Source organism: Schistocerca nitens, chromosome 8 (assembly GCF_023898315.1).
Source record: "Schistocerca nitens isolate TAMUIC-IGC-003100 chromosome 8, iqSchNite1.1, whole genome shotgun sequence".
In the NCBI taxonomy this organism is placed as follows: domain Eukaryota; kingdom Metazoa; phylum Arthropoda; class Insecta; order Orthoptera; family Acrididae; genus Schistocerca; species Schistocerca nitens.
The window spans coordinates 196,237,607-196,258,664 of record NC_064621.1 but is presented as its reverse complement, the minus strand read 5'-3'; the positions used below and the strand labels follow the sequence as shown (position 1 = coordinate 196,258,664).

Genomic DNA, 21,058 nt, shown 5'->3' with positions numbered 1-21,058 from the left:
CTACGCGTTTTCGTGAACTTGGCTGGCTATCTGTGTTTGGTTTCCCGCCCTTATCGCCGTTACGTCGTGGTTCTTCTTCCTTCTACGTGTGGCAGCAACGTGTGTATCGATATTTGCACCGTGTACCATCTTTGATTTTGTGCATATGGTTTCCGGCTAGAGGGTCTGCGTACAGTCGGTCGGTTGCTGCGGACCAGAAAGTTATCTCCGCGCAGTGCAGTAGGCTGGGTCCGCTGGCGGTCCCAGCGCACTGTTGTAACGTGTGTGGAGCTGTCCGATCGCTTCGAGCTTCGTGGTTCGTGGTAACCGACCCAGGACGTCAAAGTTGAGTAGTGGTTTCAAGTACCTAAGCCAAGTCCATTCATGTTGTGTGGTTCGTTTCGGTGGTTCTCTGTTGAGGAGGTTTTCCTGTGAGCAACACCTAGTGCTGGTATTGCTGAAATTTAGCCGCCATGCGTTGGAATTAACTATACTGGTTGACTACAATTCAAGTGCAAAAGCGGAATTCCCTGCCTTGTGTCCGTTAGTGTTCCGGTTACCTGCTCTGGCCACTACGTAACTTCAGGCAGTGTCCTCTCCTCACCTGTTGTCGCTGTCCAACACGGTGTGTAGTTTTGACTGCTTAATACATATACATATTTGATTGTGGATAGTCACGCCTGTAACATTTTATGTTTGAATTCTCATGTACCGATTGGTGGCAAGCAAGTCGTTTGTTGGTCGGTCCGTGGCTGTCCCTTGGTTGGGTTGCGACGGATCAAGTGTAGTTGGACTCACCACCTGTCTCACCTAAGTTCACAAGGGCAGACCGACATCCCTGGAGGCTTCTGAGTGCTGTTGTCTTTACTGTTTTTCTCCCCGGTGTTCAGTTGTCTGTTTATAATCTATCACAGCTAATGATAAAAGAAATTCTTGGTTTTACTGTGTTTTATGTAAGTAAGTTTCAATTCCGGCAAGTGGATATTTGCTGAAAGGTTATTGCCGTTGTGTTGTCTTTTCTTTTAGTCTGGGTTCATCTACTTAAAACTTAAGGCCAATGGTTATATTTTTTTTATATTTTGGACATTGAATTGTCGACTTTCAGCCTTGGAATCTTATTCTTAAAATTACCTTTCAAGCTTAAACATTGTGGCCTGGAACCTTATTACTGGGTGTTGTGTGATGTCCTTAGGTTAGTTAGGTTTAAGTAGTTCTAAGTTCTAGGGGACTGATGACCATAGATGTTAAGTCCCATAGTGCTCAGAGCCATTTGAACCTTATTGTTAAAATTACGTTTCAAACTTAAACACTGCGGCCTTCTGCCTTTGAAAGGTTATGGTAATTTATTTCAAAATCTTGAGACTTTATATATATGTGTACTACCGGACATTAAAATTGCTACACCAAGAAGAAATGCAGATGATAAACGGGTATGCATTGGAAAAATATATTATACTAGAACTAACATGTGATTACATTTTCACGCAATTTGGGTGCGTAGAATCTGAGAAATCAGTACCCCGAACAACTACGCCTGGGCATTGAGTCAGACAGAGCTTGAATGGCTTGTACAGGTACAGCTGCCCATGCAGCTTCAACACGATACCACAGTTCATCAAGAGTAGCGACTGGTGTATTGTGACGAGTCAGTTGGTCGACCACCATTGACCAGACGTTTTCAATTGGTGAGAGATCTGGAGAATGTGCTGACCAGCGCAGCTGTCGAACATTTTCTGTATCCAGAAAGGCCCGTACAGGACCTGAAACATGCGGTCGTGAATTATCCTGCTGAAATGTAGGGTTTCGCAGGGATCGAATGAAGGATATAGCCACGGGTCGTAACACATCTGAAATGTAACGTCCACTGATCAAAGTGCCGTCAATGCGAACGAGAGGTGACCGAGACGTGTAACCAATGGCACCCCATACCATCACGCCGGGTGATACGCCAATATGGCGATGACGAATACACCCTTCCAATATGCGTTTACCGTGATGTCGCCAAACACGGATGCGATTATCATAATGCTATAAACAGAATCTGGATTCATCCAAAAAAAAAATGACGTTTTGCCATTCGTGCACCCAGGTTCGTCGTTGAGTTCACCATCGCAAGCGCCCTTGTCTGTGATGCAGCATCAATTGTAACCGCAGCCATCGTCTCCGAGCTGATAGTCCATGCTGCTGCAAACGTCGTCGAACTGTTCGTGCAGATGGATGATGTCTTGCAAACGTCCCCATCTGTTGACTCAGGGACCGAGACGTGGCTGCACGATCCGTTACAGCCATGCGGATAAGATTCTTGTCATCTCGACTGCTAGTGATACGAAGCCGTTGGGATCCAGCACGGCGTTCTGTATTACCCTCCTGAACCCACCGAGTGCATATTCTGCTAACAGTCATTGGATCTCGACCAACTAGAGCAGCAATGTCACGATACGATAAACTGCAATCGCTATAGGCTACAATCCGACCTTTATCAAAGTCGGAAACGTGATGGTACGGATTTCTCCTCCTTACACGAGGCATCACAACAACGTTTCACCAGGCAACGCCGGTCAACTGTTTTTTGTGTATGAGAAATCGGTTGGAAACTTTCCTCAAGTCAGCACGTTGTAGGTGTCGCCACCGGCGCCAGCCTTTTGTGAATGCTCTGAAAAGCTAATCATTTGCCTATCACAGCATCTTCTTCCTGTCAGTTAAATTTCGCGTCTGTAGCACGTCATCTTCGTGGTGTAGCAATTTTAATGGCTATATATATATATATATATATATATATATATATATATATATATATATATATATATAATTTTATTTGCTGTTTTAACTTTTTTATCTTGTTGATTTTTAAGATTTCTTATTTGGAGGCCTTCAGCAGTGAAAGAATTCCATTTTGTATCTCGTAGTTGTAAGAGTTCGGTTATGTGCCGCTTTGGTTGTAAATGCGTTAGTAAATTACAATTTTAAGGTGAAACGGACCGCGACCTTATTTGGCCCTTTCCACAATCCTAATCACCTGTTCTGCCCAGTGGGTTTAGCGGGCTTATCATGAGGGATATTTTTTTATGAAAGTGCTAGCACCTGTTAGCGAACAAGTACCGCCGCATAGACATTAGTGGCCCTAGATTGAAAAAATAAAATTAGCCTTTACAGTTGCCTGCAACGTGCCAAAAGCGAAGGTTACCACTAACACATTCACTCATAGATTCATTCATTCGTCGCGTTCCAGAAATCGAGCTTTCTGTACACGGAAGCGATCAAGTTCTACATTAGGCTGAAGCAGGCACTGCCAGCTTCTTCTCTGAAGCTAACAACGAACTGGGACGATTACTCAACGGGCGCACGCGTTTCAACTTCCTCCTCGTCCTGTGCACGGTGCTGCTTACGAGTCAGGCAGCATTGTCTTGTCTGCAGCCGGAGACGGGCGCCGCCGTGGTTACCGGTGGTCGGCCGATGTAACCTGACATCCTGTGGGATGGTGCACTTTGCGAGATGTCATACTGGGCGTGTTATGTACGTCAGACTGCTCGGTTTTCCTGGTGTCGTTCGAAGTAGGAAGAGTACGCTTGCAGACTTACAGGTGCACTGTGCCTCGTCGTCGTCACCGATTTCGTCGAAATTTATGGCACACGCAGAACTCGGTCAGAAATGAAATTTGGGAACTGCAGATGGCCTAGGGTTTCGAAAAAATAGCTTTTGGGAGCAGGTCGGGTGAGGCATGTGCCACTTAATGACAGCGTAGTTTTCAGGTAACGAAAAGTGTAGGGGCAATATTCCGCTGGTTATCAGATTGAATCCTTTTTTTACTTACAATTTTTACGTTCTTTTCACTACAAATAAACCTAAATAATGCTCAATGTATTATGTGATTAATATTTTCATAGAGGAGATGAAAAATAAATTGAAAGGAAAATTTGGTATTGCAAATAAATTTGTAAGAAACGGTTGTACTGTAAGTAACTTTCCAAGAAGTGGGTTGTAATTTACGAGTACAAGACTTCCTTAAAGAAAAAGAAAAAGAATTCACACCCCGAGAAGAGTTCATCAAAATACATTCCACTGTACATCACTTCCCCCATGAACCATGGACCTTGCCGTTGGTGGGGAGGCTTGCGTGCCTCAGCGATACAGATGGCCGTACCGTAGGTGCAACCACAACGGAGGGGTATCTGTTGAGAGGCCAGACAAACATGTGGTTCCTGAAGAGGGGCAGCAGCCTTTTCAGTAGTTGCAGGGGCAACAGTCTGGATGATTGACTGATCTGGCCTTGTAACATTAACCAAAACGGCCTTGCTGTGCTGGTACTGCGAACGGCTGAAAGCAAGGGGAAACTACAGCCGTAATTTTTCCCGAGGACATGCAGCTTTACATGCAGCTTTACTGTATGATTAAATGATGATGGCGTCCTCTTGGGTAAAATATTCCGGAGGTAAAATAGTCCCCCATTCGGATCTCCGGGCGGGGACTACTCAAGAGGACGTCGTTATCAGGAGAAAGAAAACTGGCATTCTACGGATCGGAGCGTGGAATGTCAGATCCCTTAATCGGGCAGGTAGGTTAGAAAATTTAAAAAGGGAAATGGATAGGTTAAAGTTAGATATAGTGGGAATTAGTGAAGTTCGGTGGCAGGAGGAACAAGACTTTTGGTCAGGTGATTACAGGGTTATAAATACAAAATCAAATAGGGGTAATGCAGGAGTAGGTTTAATAATGAATAAAAAAATAGGAGTGCGGGTTAGCTACTACAAACAGCATAGTGAACGCATTATTGTGGCCAAGATAGACACAAAGCCCATGCCTACTACAGTAGTACAAGTTTATATGCCAACTAGCTCTGCAGATGATGAAGAAATTGATGAAATGTATGACGAGATAAAAGAAATTATTGAGGTAGTGAAGGGAGACGAAAATTTAATAGTCATGGGTGACTGGAATTCGTCAGTAGGAAAAGGGAGAGAAGGAAACATAGTAGGTGAATATGGATTGGGGGGAAGAAATGAAAGAGGAAGCCGCCTTGTAGAATTTTGCACAGAGCATAACTTAATCATAGCTAACACTTGGTTCAAGAATCATAAAAGAAGGTTGTATACCTGGAAGAATCCTGGAGATACTAATAGGTATCAGATAGATTATATAATGGTAAGACAGAGATTTAGGAACCAGGTTTTAAATTGTAAGACATTTCCAGGGGCAGATGTGGATTCTGACCACAATCTATTGGTTATGTACTGCAGATTGAAACTGAAGAAACTGCAAAAAGGTGGGAATTTAAGGAGATGGGACCTGGATAAACTGAAAGAACCAGAGGTTGTAGAGAGTTTCAGGGAGAGCATAAGGGAACAATTGACAGGAATGGGGGAAAGAAATACAGTAGAAGAAGAATGGGTAGCTCTGAGGGATGAAGTAGTGAAGGCAGCAGAGGATCAAGTAGGTAAAAAGACGAGGGCTAATAGAAATCCTTGGGTAACAGAAGAAATATTGAATTTAATTGATGAAAGGAGAAAATATAAAAATGCAGTAAATGAAGCAGGCAAAAGGGAATACAAACGTCTCAAAAATGAGATCGACAGAAAGTGCAAAATGGCTAAGCAGGGATGGCTAGAGGACAAGTGTAAGGATGTAGAGGCTTGTCTCACTAGGGGTAAGATAGATACTGCCTACAGGAAAATTAAAGAGACTTTTGGAGAGAAGAGAACCACTTGTATGAATATCAAGAGCTCAGATGGCAACCCAGTTCTAAGCAAAGAAGGGAAGGCAGAAAGGTGGAAGGAGTATATAGAGGGTTTATACAAGGGCGATGTACTTGAGGACAATATTATGGAAATGGAAGAGGATGTAGATGAAGATGAAATGGGAGATAAGATACTGCGTGAAGAGTTTGACAGAGCACTGAAAGACCTGAGTCGAAACAAGGCCCCGGGAGTAGACAACATTCCATTAGAACTACTGATGGCCTTGGGAGAGCCAGTCATGACAAAACTCTACCATCTGGTGAGCAAGATGTATGAGACAGGCGAAATACCCACAGACTTCAAGAAGAATATAATAATTCCAATACCAAAGAAAGCAGGTGTTGACAGATGTGAAAATTACCGAACTATCAGTTTAATAAGTCACAGCTGCAAAATACTAACGCGAATTCTTTACAGACGAATGGAAAAACTGGTAGAAGCGGACCTCGGGGAAGATCAGTTTGGATTCCGTAGAAATGTTGGAACACGTGAGGCAATACTAACCTTACGACTTATCTTAGAAGAAAGATTAAGAAAAGGCAAACCTACGTTTCTAGCATTTGTAGACTTGGAGAAAGCTTTTGACAACGTTAACTGGAGTACTCTTTTTCAAATTCTGAAGGTGGCAGGGGTAAAATACAGGGAGCGAAAGGCCATTTACAATTTGTACAGAAACCAGACGGCAGTTATAAGAGTCGAGGGGCATGAAAGGGAAGCAGTGGTTGGGAAAGGAGTGAGACAGGGTTGTAGCCTCTCCCCGATGTTATTCAATCTGTATATTGAGCAAGCAGTAAAGGAAACAAAAGAAAAATTCGGAGTAGGTATTAAAATTCATGGAGAAGAAGTGAAAACTTTGAGGTTCGCCGATGACATTGTAATTCTGTCAGAGACAGCAAAGGACTTGGAACAGCAGTTGAACGGAATGGACAGTGTCTTGAAAGGAGGATATAAGATGAACATCAACAAAAGCAAAACGAGGATAATGGAATGTAGTCAAATTAAATCGGGTGATGCTGAGGGGATTAGATTAGGAAATGAGACACTTAAAGTAGTAAAGGAGTTTTGCTATTTAGGGAGTAAAATAACTGATGATGGTCGAAGTAGAGAGGATATAAAATGTAGACTGGCAACGGCAAGGAAATCGTTTCTGAAGAAGAGAAATTTGTTAACATCGAATATAGATTTAAGTGTCAGGAAGTCGTTTCTGAAAGTATTTGTATGGAGTGTAGCCATGTATGGAAGTGAAACGTGGACGATAACCAGTTTGGACAAGAAGAGAATAGAAGCTTTCGAAATGTGGTGCTACAGAAGAATGCTGAAGATAAGGTGGGTAGATCACGTAACTAATGAGGAGGTACTGAATAGGATTAGGGAGAAGAGAAGTTTGTGGCACAACTTGACTAGAAGAAGGGATCGGTTGGTAGGACATGTTTTGAGGCATCAAGGGATCACAAATTTAGCATTGGAGGGCAGCGTGGAGGGTAAAAATCGTAGAGGGAGACCAAGAGATCAATACACTAAGCAGATTCAGAAGGATGTAGGTTGCAGTAGGTACTGGGAGATGAAGAAGCTTGCACAGGATAGAGTAGCATGGAGAGCTGCATCAAACCAGTCTCAGGACTGAAGACCACAACAACAACAACTGTACATCACCAGCTATCCTCTCCAATATTCGGCGAAATGATGTGATCTGTTACGTTTACTGCCAAAGAGAGAAAACCTTTTAGGGCGAAAGTAAACCAAGTTTGTTTTGCAAGACACTTCAAAATAGCCACGCAACTGTAAAAACGCGGCGTTTATAATGCGTGGAAGATGCTGAGAAAAGTACTGATTCTCCTGTTTTCACGATAAGTATCACTCCAGCACGTGAAAATCATCAACCGTAATATAACACACGTGTCTAATTTTATAACCGAAGTTCTTGTCAATGCCTTACAATCCCTCACTGGAAATTAATTTAGTGTCTCCAGTTTTCCTTTTGCTTTCGTCTTCATGCGTTTTGATGAAAACATTAATAAATGCATTATACTGAGAACTATTGGGATTTATTTTCAGTTTAAGGAGCCTAAGAGCTGAAAATAATAAAAAGCTACAAGAGGTTCCCCCCACACGTACACGACCCCATGACCGTCAAGCCACAGTCAATAGCTGTATGGAAACTACTTTAAATAAATAGGCTCATATCTCATCCGACCCTCACCAAAAATGCTATTTTTCCAAAACCTATTCTCAAAAATGGTTCAAATGGCTCTGAGCACTATGGGACTCAACTGCTGAGGTCATTAGTCCCCTAGAACTTAGAACTAGTTAAACCTAACCAACCTAAGGACATCACAAACATCCATGCCCGAGGCAGGATTCGAACCTGCGAACCTATTCTCATCTGGAGTTCATATTTCTGTCACTTTTATTTCTTGCCAAGCTCTGCATATGCCAGAAATTTGGACGAAATTGGCAGTGACGAATAGATGCGGTCCCCTTATAAGTACGACGAGGTTTATGTATCTTGGGCTCCGTTGGTGACGTGTATGAATCAAGCACAGTCGGCCATCTAGTTTACAGCTTCTCTCTATGTCAGGAACGGAGTTGTTGAACTCCACGCGAAGGTGGTTAATGTGTGACTCAGTAGGTTTTCTGCAACACGATGCCATCACATCTCGAGAAATGTGGACCTTTTTGATGGTGTTAATTCCACAACTACGCGAGTTGTATTCGACGCTGTACTTTTGGTGTAGCATGAAATCTACTTGGAAGCTCGGCTTTTAATCGTATCTGACCGTTATCTGCTTTTTTTCAATTTGTGTGCACTCTCCTCTCTTTATTGAGGACCTTGTGTTATGGACACCAGAACGTGATTGCATTTTTTTTTATTGCTGTCGCTGTCGGTTCTGCACAGGGTGTCGATCGGTAATTGGGTTCCTTGAAATTTATACAAGAGGAAATTCATGGTAGTGTTGGCTGTTTGTTGTATGAGAAACTTTCAACGTAGCGAGTGCTGGTGCACCATCATTGGCTAAAGAGCTGTTCAGAGCAAGTGTGTCACTGTCTGTTGTCTAGGCGAAGCCAACTGCCAGTGCAGCGTCAGAGGACGTGAAGTTACTTTCATTCTATTTTATTTGTCTGGGGTTGTTGCCTCGATTGGTTTCATCTGATTTCATTTTTGTGGTGAGGAATTTCAAGTATGTCTTCATATCTTTGGCAGGAAACGTTTTCTGTCGTTGTCTGAATGTGACTGCTTGATTTGTTGCAGTCAGTTAGTACTTGGAAGACATTTTTAGAATTGACGTCGGCTAGTTGCTACGCACGGCATATATTAGTTAGTGTGCCCTTGCCTTGACTATTTCCTACTGGATACGAAATACGCGCTGTTGCTCAATCGGTGTACCAGTGGCGAGTTGCGTTAGGACTCTGACCAACTGTCTAGTTTCAACGGGCGTTAAGCAGTTCTTTAAGAATTATTTGATCCACACTAATAGCTGTGTGGGCAGAGAGAGTTAACGAAATTCAAAACTGTGACGCTGGCCTTAGAATAAACAGTAGTGGCCATCGATCTAAATAAATTTAGCACTAGTGGCTGGTGCAGTTTGTTCGGCATTCAGTTAAGGACATCCTTAAGCGTACTACAGAATAAGCACTAGTTGCGTCACAGCACAGTAATACGTTGTTGGTGGCGGCGTGATGTAACAAGAACTTCATTTACTGGAGGCACAGTAAAACTTTTGTGTGCGAACTAACGTTCTTGTAACAAGCACTTTCAATCAATTGTTCACGTCCTGTGTTGACACTGTTGATTACCTGTTGTTGTTGCCTTGTGTTGCATTTGTTCGTGTTAACAATGGTGCTCGTAGATTGGCAAAATGCTGAATTAAATTACTGAAGACAACTGGTCTAGTGATTTACGTAATTTGCTGTTTTTTTTTAGGATAATTCAAAAGGCCGTGCTACTAATACAGCTTTCTGCTGTCACAGATTAATTTCGCCAGTGTCTGGTAGCTCTCCACCTCTACAGTGGCGCCGTCGCATGCCGTCAGCAACCGGGAAGCGGGAAACATACGTTCCAAAGACATAAGTGGACTCACTTGATATTAAAATTTTAAATAAGTGGAATATTCAGCACAAAAGTCTATTAGTCTACAGAAACCAGTTCTCTTTTCCTCAACCACGTTACCTCGATGAAAAGTATGACTAATACTCATCCCCTGAAACTAATAATTCTGCTAATTATTTACTGATGAGTTAATGTATGTATGTTAGAACATAGACAGCACCAGAAAACTGTTGTGAAAACCGTTATCTGCTATTGTTTTTGTCCAGTACTCTATACAAAACATTTGTGTAACTTTAGACAGACCACTATCAACTGTCTATAACCTGGCCAAAGTCCAAATCTATCTCATGTAAGTGTTATTTACGCAGGAATTACATCCTTCAATCTAAATATCGTACAAGTACAAGACGTGGCTCATAAGATATCCGTTTATTGTTCAATATTTGATGATTCTCTTCTCCTGCTTGGTATATACTGGCGACCTGTTATAGCTTTCACACCACAATTTAAACTCCATTCTGAAATCTAAAGAGGAGTAGATAGCCCGTATGGAAATTATAATTTATGTTTGGTATTCTACTTGTCGAGGGGCATGAAAGGGAGGCAGTGGTTGGAAAGGGAGTGAGACACGGTTGTAGCCTATCCCCGATGTTCTTCAATCTGTATATTGAGCAAGCAGTAAAGGACAAAAAAAATCAGAGTAGCAATTAAAATCCATGGAGAAGAAATAAGAACTTTGAGGTTCGCCGATGATATTGTAATTCTGTCAGAGACAGCAAAGGACCTGGAAGAGCAGTTGAACGGAATGGACAATGTCTTGAAAGGAGCATATGAGATGAACATGAAAAAAAGCAAAACGAGGATAATGGAATGTAGTCGAATTAAGTCGGGTGATGCTGAGGGGATTAGATTAGGAAATGAGAGACTTAAAGTAGTAAAAGAGTTTTGCTATTTGGGGAGCAAAATAACTGATGATGGTCGAAGTAGAGAGGATATAAAATGTAGACTGGCAATGGCAAGGATAGCTTTTCTGAAGAAGAGAAATTTGTTAACATCGAGTATAGATTTAAGTGTCAGGAGGTCGTTTCTGAAAGTATTTGTATGGAGTGTAGCCATGTATGGAAGTGAAACATGGACGATAAATAGTTTGGACAAGAAGAGAATAGAAGCTTTCGAAATGTGGTGGTACAGAAGAATGCTGAAGATAAGGTGGGTAGATCACGTAACTAATGAGGAGGTATTGAATAGGATTGGGGAGAAGAGAAGTTTGTGGCACAACTTGACTAGAAGAAGGGATCTGTTGATAGGACATGTTCTGAGGCATCATGGGATCACCAATTTAGTACTGGAGGGCAGTGTGGAGGGTTAAAATCGTAGAGGGAGACCAAGAGATGAATACACTAAGCAGATTCAAAAGGATGTAGGCTGCAGTAGGTACTGGGAGATTAAGAAGCTTGCACAGGTTACAATAGCATGGAGAGCTGCATCAAACCAGTCTCTGGACTGAACACCACAACAACATTCTACTTGTGAACTACGGTGTTCATTCCGAATTCGTTCTCGTTAGTTACTAGAAATACCGGTATGGAGTATATGTATGAGTATGTGTATATACTCGTACGTGTAAAATATCTCTATGTGAAGAGGCTTCTGTAAGATATATGTTTCTCAAGTTTACACAACAGTCTTATTGCACACTGCTGTGGAAAAATACATTTTTGATATTAGCTGTATTTCCTTAATGCCCCAGCAGACATAGCATAGTCTATGGATAGGATAATAATAATAGGATAATACTAATAATAATAATAATAATAATAATAATAATAATAGGATAAAATGAGTGGAAATATGCTAAGTACACCTGTGATCGTGTCTGCAACTCAACACAATGGGAAAGGGTCCTAAGCGCGAAGGAGGCAGATCTGAGCCTCATGGTTAACTTATCCGACTGTTGGTGCTACCAGGAACTTTACATATGGAGCCTCATCCGGTGAATGGCAATTGATATCAACTTCTGGTACTTCTAAATCGTTTTCTGGTTTTTTATGGAATATTATGAGTTTTTGTAAGATTAACAGTTAAGTTGTGGGCTGGCTGTTGTTAAGCCTGATCCATTACATTACTTTCATGATTCTGTCTAGAATGGGTGTTACTGTGCCCTTTATCAGTGTATTTGTGTCATCAGCAGATATTACAGTTTTTGAGGAATCCCTGAAGACCTCTGTTTATAGTCTGACACGTAACCGGAACTTGCACAACTATATTAATAATATGGTGCAACACTACTTAGTAAGAGTAGAGCCCAACAAATGTAAAGATAAATTTTCCGAAACGCGGTTTCCTAATGAGAAGCTATCTATCACCGTGAATAGAAGATTACTAGAGACTGGTTCCTCAGGCCGAAGAGAGTGGCCAAGTCTTTTTGCCAAGCGGAAATCGGAGAGATGCTGGTTCATTGCGTGGCAGAAGATTCGCCAGTAAGCACCCGTTTGGTTTCCACACTAACATTATTATCTCAACAATATAACCGAAATACTAGTTCTCGACAAACCAAAATCCGCACTGTATCTGTAACACCGCCCTCTTCTCAAATTCATTTTTCCTTCCGGGAACTTTGCCTTGTAACGATTTTCCTCTGGGATAGGAAACTCTTTACCAATTTTAAATGGTGCTTAACGGTCAGCCTTCTACCACTAAAATTACCAGTTACCCTTGCTTGTGTGCATCTCAGCATATTATTCCCGGCTCCCTCACCTTTTCTTTCACGTAGGCTACAGAGTCTTCTGTCGAAACAGGCTCCTCTTTCCTGACAGCTACCCTACAGTCTCTGGCACTTCGGTCTTCTCTTCGGTCCCTACGCCTTCAGTTTCTCATGATATTAAACATGGATTCAGAAGTGCTAAATGAATTAATATTATTGTTATTCGTAACATCTGCTATTATTACTGCTATTCACTATTAATATTGATCTTATAATATTAATTATCCTCATAAAAATCTCAAATATACATATCTAAGCCGGAAGTAACCATGGAATTTGAGAAAATTTAGTAATACTTCATGGTATGTATAGCGCCTGCTTCGATATGAGGTAGTGAAAGAAAGCACTAATCTGTTCAGAATAAATAATACAATAAACATAAAGATTAGTTTAGAAAGAGGAAACTTATAGAAATTGAGTAAATCTTTCTAAAAAACTATACCCGTTAATTTATCAGACATTTAAGAGCAGACTAAAGGGATATCATATCCCGGATGTGTGTTTCATAAATGAAAATGACAAACGTGACTTAGGCAACACTGAAAATTGAGAAATACTTGCAAAATATTTTGATCAGCTTCGTAATTTCCCGGGACCAGCCCATAAGATGGAATTCTCAAACACTGACTAAAATATAATAGAAGATTTATCTCTAACTGTCAAATAGATTGAGAAATGATTAAAAACTTAGAAACAATAGTATTATCGGAGAAGACTATTACAGCGTATCTTTTCAAATGGTCTGTACCAAAAACAAACAAACATGAGCTAAAATTAATATCTGAAGTAATATGGAAACCAGAAAAATCCCAGGAGAGAGGAAGGTAGTCTTGGTACATCCATTACATAAGAAAGGCAATAAACGAGACGTTGGCAACTATAGAGGGATTTCTTTGCTATCAGTTGCAACTGAAATATTTTCCGATTACATTCAGGACAAATATTTAATCTGAAATCAGTCATTCGCCACACAATACTGAATTAAAAAGATATTGCAATTAGGTTTGTTGACTTTAAAACGCCCTTTTATTCGGTTGACAGACAATGCATAAAACAATAGGAGAGTTTAGTGTAAAGTCTTAAGTAGGAAATCTAATTCGTTAAACACTTACGGACACAGTATCTAAAGTGAATCTCACGGAAGAGATGTATCAGCACTTTGAAATATACAGAGGTATGTGGGAAAGTGAATGCCTATCATCAGTTGTGTTCTAGAAAATGAGTGAGAATTAGGAATGAGTATATTTCACCAATACGTTTGAGAACCGGAAACAAAACTGTCTCGCATTTCCAGATTGCTGTACTTCCTGAAAATGTAACATCTGCTGTACCGCAAATTAATTTTTTAGAAAACATATCTTGTAGGTTCGGCTTAAGACTTTCCGCAGAGAAAAATTTAGTACAAACATTAGCAATGCACCTGAATTTCTGAAAGCAGATACTGCCCAAATTGAAAAGGTTAAAAAATTTAAATATCTAGGGAATACAGGCCACGAAAAGGGTGTGGAAAAAGCTACTATAGAGGAAATGTTACATTTGCCTAGAATTAAGCTAAGGCTTACATATATTGGAAATACTAGTAAGGCAAATTACTAGGAAAATATAGTAAACCCTAAGGAGGGTTGGAAATTACGTAGTAATAACGAAATATATCGAAACATTGACAACATATCAGAAGTAATGAGAAAAAGAACACATGTAATTTTTGGACAAGTGTCGAATGTAAGACAGTTGATTAAGGGAGAAGATCTTTAAATATTTGCGGAATAAGTTATCAACAAGTTAGATCAATGAAGTAAAAATTGGTTACGAAAAAAATAATATAAAATCTGAATAAACAACAGAGAGAAGTCTTTAATGAAAAAATATTGAATATAGAAGGATTCCAAGGTAGGAGACTGAAAAAAAAACGGGTAAGTAGTGGGCAGAAGACAGGACGAAAAAAATCATAGTGAGTACTGGAAGAAAAGAAGAGAACTACGATTGACCTGTGATTCTTAGTTGGGTCACCCGAGAAAATTATTAGTGCAGCACACATTAGTTACGAGCAAGGTGTAATCACTGCACTAGACAAGCACGATTGGAATAGGCTTCTCTCAAAAATTGCATAGCGGTAGTAATGTGATACTGGAGGTACGAAATCAGAATGATGGCAAAATGGGCAGTGGCAGAATGGCTTTAGAACCATGTCATCGGTGCCTCAAAAGTTTATTCGTATTCACAATCAATGTGTACATTATGTCCCATTTATCTTGACCATCACAATAACTATTTGTACAGATGTATCAAGCCAATGTAGTTTAGCTATCCGGGGATCTTAAGCAGCGTTTCTTGTCGCTTTGGTCGTCACGAAAATGTGATCGATAGTACGTCTTTTTGAAGCAGAACACTATAGCTTCTATGCAGTAGCCCACTTCCTCTAATCAAGAAACACTGGAAAACCTATCACAGCGTACAGTTCACGTTAACATAATTTTATTGAAAACACAAAACTGGCTTCCATGCTGGCCCAAAGTGCGGGTACCCGCCTGGGTAAGTTAACTCGTGCACTTGACGGAGTTTACAGTAAACAAATAGAAACATACGAAAAATGTACACCGGCCATTCTGTCAACCATCTCCAGTGGAAGGTTTGTGTGTGTTACGTACGAAAGGAAGATAAAAATTCTACTCGCGTGTGGAAAATGTAAGTTAGCAAAACAGTAACTACAATGACGCCGGTATTCCTCAGCAGTGTTACACCTGCCTTAAACCACAATAAAAGAAATAATGACGATTAGTTTTGTGGGCAAGAAAGTGCCTTCCCTGTGCAAATCATTTCATTTAAAAGTAGTACAGGTCTGTTCTACATGTACCAGCGTTGTAAATAAGAAAACGTTATTACAGTTACTGAAAGTTTATTTCATAACGACGTTATTTGACAGCTGTATTGACAGTGTTGTGGTGCTCACTCTGAGATACTACGCTGTTTCATTAAGGACGCAAGAGCAGCAATGACGTTCCATTTCAGTAGATCGTTGTGAGTAATTGTTTTGCCCCTCCGTTTCAAACGTTTCCGATGCTACTCAGCGCTTGTTAACCACTATGAATTCAGTATTACACAAGGGACTTCATGGTTAAAATCGAATACTCTAAGTGCGTGAGCCTTGTGTGCCTGCGTGCCAATCAGCAGCCAGCTACATTGCTTGTGTATCTATGATATATACGTTGTGCCGAATGTGGACTTTTAAATTTCCGAGTATGCAGCACACTGCACATGCGCATAAATAGCGGACTGTGGTGGCGTCTACTAACATCGGCTGCCCTGGCTGAGCCCACTCTTGTTACATACATGGGTTTTGTGCCTTCGTGTCTTCTTAATCTTTACTGTGTTCACTTTGTTTCCTTAACGTACTGAAACGGTTGCATGTTGTGGTGGTGTATTTCCTACTTGTCTTTTCTTACGAAAGAGTCGAAATATCTGTATGTCAAAAAGTGTTTACATTTTACAGAGAGAAATAAGAACGTAAATAGAGAAACATGTTTCAATGAAAATTATTTCAATAGCGGAAAAGTCAAAATTATTTGATAAGAAAAATAATTTTCAGTGACATTTGGCTCTCGGCGAGAAAAAACAGTACAAAGGAGAAAGTAAGAAGGTGACGCTTACCGCGTTGTATATTGTTTCATGTGTTTGCAAGTATATATTACCTCGCGCAAATACTTGTATATGTTTTAAAGCGTTTGGATGACACTTGTACTACTCTTTCAGCTCTGAGAAGTGTAGGGAATTTGCGGGTCTAATGAAGAATGGAATACAACCCATTGGATTTGACCTTTGAGGTCATAGTTTACTCATAGATATTAATGTCTTTATTTTCGAGCCATGGATAATAAATAGGCGAGGCGTCATGATTGTAAATCAAAGTAAATGAATGTGTTTTTAAAACAGGGCTTGACATTGTGTACGATTTTTATCGCTTGCATTAATTTAAATCGTTTGCTGGTTCCAGTTCATTCGGTATTTACTCTTATTCTTAATGTGTTTGGGGTATATTGGAGGAATTGTTTTTCCTTCTGGACAATTCTAACTTTTGATTTTCGTTTTTGGGTATGGATCTATCGTCTCCTATGAATAAAATGGTTCAAATGGCTCTGAGCACTATGGGACAACTTCTGAGGCCATCAGTCCCCTAGAACGAACTACTTAAACCTAACTAACCTAAGGACATCACACACATCCATGCCCGAGGCAGGATTCGAATCATGACCGTAGCGATAGCGCGGTTCCAGACTGTAGCGCCTAGAACCGCTCGGCCACCCAGGCTGACCGTTTCTATGAATACGGAAGATTTGAAGTAGGGTTTGTCAACCGCAGTACGGAACCAAATTTTACAGTTTTCGCTTTCTTTCCCCTTCGCTAGTACTAGTATTACTACGAGGCTGCCGGCCGATGTGGCCGAGCGGTTCTAGGTACTTCAGATTGGAACCGCGCGACCGCTACGGTCGCAGGTTCGAATCCTGCCTCGGGCATGGATCTGTGTGATGTCCTTAGGTTTAAGTAGTTCTAAGTTCTAGGGTTCAAAAATGGCTCTGAGCACTATGAGACTTAACATCTCAGGTCATCAGTCCCCTAGAACTTAGAACTACTTAAACCTAACTAACCTAAGGACATCACACACATCCATGCCCGAGGCAGGATTCGAATCTGCGACCGTAGCGGTCCCGCAGTTCCGGACTGAAGCGCCTAGAACCGCTCGGCCACCAGCGGCCGGCTAAGTTCTAGGGGACTGATGACCTAAGATATTAAGTCCCATAGTGCTCAGAGCCATTTGAATTACGATGCTCTTCAGTCGATAATAGTTCTATCGAAGGCGAAAAGATAGAAGTACTTCAGTTGATCCACATAAGTCAACTGAAGAATAGGATACTAGTACTCGTAAAGACGAAAAAAGTGACATAGGTAACATTGGCATCCTTCACTTTAGTTGAACTACGAAGGTAGTATTCTGTTTCTCAGCTGACCTATATAGGTTACCTGAAGTATGGGATACAAATTTTATGTATGTCGCTATTTTTCGCTTTCGCTAGCACTAGTATCCTATTCGTCAGTTGACCTATATAGGTCAACTGAAGTACTGGATACAAATTTTAATCTTGTAGGTTTTTTCGCCTTCACTAGTATCGTACGATAATTTTTAGTCGATACTATTAATATCGAAGGCGAATAAAAATTTTGTATTCCGTACTTCAGATGACATACATAGGCAAAATTCAGTTGACTTATATAGCTCAAGTGAAGTACCGGATACAAATTTTTTGTATGTCGCTTTTTCTGCCTTGCGTAGTTGAGTTGAGGTACAGTATGCCAATGATACGTACGTAGATTTTTTCGTCTTCGCTAGCGTTAGAATCTTATTCAGTTGATCTATATAAGTCAGGTGAAGTACGGGATGCAAATTTTACGTATGTCGGTCTTTTCGCCTTCGCTGGCAGTAGTATCAGCTGAAGAATAGGAGGCAACAAAAGCAACACCTGTAAACCTACATAGGTTGACTGAAGAATGGGATACTAATGCTAGCGAAGGCGAAAAAGTCGACATATGTTAAATTTGTACCCCGTACTGCGGTTCATCTATACAGATCAATTGAATTTTGGAATACAATTCCTATATATCAACAGAGGTAGCCCATGGTAACGTTACTTCTGTCCCTTTTCTCTTTCTGTTTTGCACTATTATCCCATTCTTCAGCTTAGCTATGTAGGTCAACTGTACCACAACTCAAATAAGCGATATACCAACATTATGTTCGAAATAAGAATATATGTGATATATGTCTACTTTGTTTTCTCTGTCATACATTCCTTTATTTCTCAACATTCTTCCTTTGTTTCTCAACATTCGTCTTTGCTCTTAAATATATGCAATACATCATCTCTGGTAACGTCTGACGTCATTGGTCGAAGACGACGGGTTGCATCCCATTCTTCAGTAATCCCGAATTTACCATGGGGCCTTTACCAAGAATATCGACTAGGGATTTTGTTTTGACAATTAATAAACTTTGTTACTTTTACTTGTTCCCACAAATAGATTTTTTTCGTAAGAAGTTTAGCCCCTCATAATCTCACTTTCATGTGCCAAACTGCCCAGCAGACAGCTGTCACAACAGAAGCGACTGGCCGCTGACGTGCAAACGAAAACGTTTATCAGAGACATACGAAGCTCACAAGGGAACCTCCCCACCGCACCCTTCTCAGATTTAGTTATAAGTTGGCACAGTGGATAGGCTTTGAAAAACTGAACACAGATCACTCGAGAAAACAGGAAGAAGTTGTGTGGAAGTATGAAAAAAATAAGTAAAATATACAAACTGAGTAGCCCATGTGCAACATATGCAACATCAAGGACAGGGTGAGCTCAGGAGCGCCGTGGTCTCGCGGTTAGCGTGAGCAGCTGCGGGACGAGAGGTCCTTGGTTCAAGTCTTCCCTCGAGTGAAAAGATTAATTTTTTACTTTCAGACAATTATTTTGCGAAGCTGCACAGGTACACAGAGCAGTATTGTTTACGTGATCGTGTGTCAATTACCAAAGTTCAGGCGCTCTCACATAATCAACTTCGCTCTCCAAAATTCCACGATATGTTCAGATTTGCTTGCACATATGCAGGATTTGACGGTCTGCACACGAAAAAGTTTAAAAACGTTAAAAACGTACGTTTTGACAGAGCACAGAGAAAACTGTGCAGCTGCGAGTCTGTTGCATTCATTTGTTGCAGTTTTTGTGACAAACTCTTATGTTTTCATCACTTTTTGGGAGTGATTATCACATCCACAAGAAAACCTAAATTGGGCAAGGTAGAAGAATCTTTTTACCCATTCGCCAAGAGTACAAGTTAGGTGGGTCGACAACATATTCCTGTCATGTAACGCACATGCCGTCACCAGTGTCGTATAGAATATATCAGACGTGTTGTCCTGTGGAGGAATCGGTTGAGCTATGACATTTCGATCAAATGTTTTCGGTTCCCGTTGGAGAGGCACGTCCTTTCGTCTGCTAATCGCACTGTTTTGCGGTGCGGTCGCAAAACACAGACAGTAAACTTATTACAGTGAACAGATATGTCAGTGAACGAACGGACAAATCACAACTTTTCGCAAATAGAGAAACTAAACTTTTCACTCGAGGGAAGACTTGAACCAAAGATCCGGCCGCGGTGGTCTAGCGGTTCTAGGCGCTCAGTCAGGAACCGCGCGACTGCAACGGTCGCAGGTTCGAATCCTGCCTCGGGCATGGATGTATGTGATGTCCTTAGGTTAGTTAGGTTTAAGTAGTTCTAAGTTCTAGGGGACTTATGACCACAGATGTTGAGTCCCATAGTGCTCAGAGCCATTTGAACCATTCTTTTTGAACCAAGGACCTCCTGTTCCGCACCTGCTCACGCTAACCACGGGCCCACGGCGCTCCTAAGCACACTCTATCCTTGATGTTGCCTATCTTGCGCATGGACTACTCAGTTTGTATATTTTGTTATTTTTTTCGTAGTTCCACACAACTTCTTCCTGTTTTCTCGATTGTACTGGCCTATCCACAGTGCCAACTTGTAATTAAATCTGAGGGGGGCGCTGGTTCAAATGGCTCTGAGCACTATGCGACTTAACTTCTGAGGTCATTAGTCGCCTAGAACTTAGAACTAATTAAACCTAACTAACCTAAGGACATCACACACATCCATGCCCGAGGCAGGATTCGAACCTGCGACCGTAGCGGTCATGCGGTTCCAGACTGAAGCGCCTTTAACCGCACGGCCACACCGGCCGGCGAGGGGGGTGCGATGGGGAGGTTCCCTTGTGAGTAAAGGAATGAATAGCCAGACGAGCTGCTGTCAATTCGTGCAAGCATGTCGATCCTGTAAAAGGGGCCTCAGACATGAGCGGACAAGTGAGAGGTACGCTTAGCGTCGATTTGCGGACACACGGGAGAGGTGTCCGGGGCTACTCACTGGCTACGGCCCAGAAGGTGAAATTGTGTAGCGCCGTGAGGAGGTCCTCGGCCTGGCGGCGGCAGTCGGGCGTCCGCGCGGCCCCCGGCAGGGCTTGCAGCGGCCACGCTGGCCAGGCGGGCGCCGTGGCCGCCGCGGCGCCGGCCAGCGCGAGCAGAGGCAGCGGCAGCGGTAGGAAGGCGCGTCCCATCATCTCGCGGCCGCGGCGGTGTGCCACTGTGCGGCCGCGGCGTCGCGCGCCATCCAGCCGCCAGCCGCCCGCCGGCTTGCGTAAGGCCGGCCGGCCCGCGGCGAGGGCAGCTCCCGGCGTCCCCACCACCGCTAATGACGGGGCGCTGATGGCGGCCGGAAATTTACAAACACACCCTGCACATCCTGGTCACTAACGTCAAAGCTCCCTATATCGCCGTCTCCCTGAAGTCCAATGAACCCTAACCCTATGTATATTTTGAGATTTTTGCGTATTCTGCAGACATTTGATTGTCGTCTGCAACTGTTGGATAGTATATCCTATGAGGTGCGTTCAGCCGCAAGAAACCTTCCTCTGCAGAAAC

At 41.8% G+C, this 21,058-nt stretch overlaps 1 protein-coding gene across 1 annotated transcript in view; it reads right to left on the bottom strand.

The window, feature by feature from the left end:
* LOC126199485 (O-acyltransferase like protein-like) overlaps nt 1-20,697 on the bottom strand; it is a 357,891-nt gene extending 337,194 nt beyond the window's left edge. The window contains exon 1 of the mRNA XM_049936407.1: nt 20,505-20,697. Coding sequence (XP_049792364.1) covers nt 20,505-20,697 — 193 coding nt within the window. The remainder of the gene's footprint in view (nt 1-20,504) is intronic.
* Nucleotides 20,698-21,058: the final 361 nt, after the last annotated feature.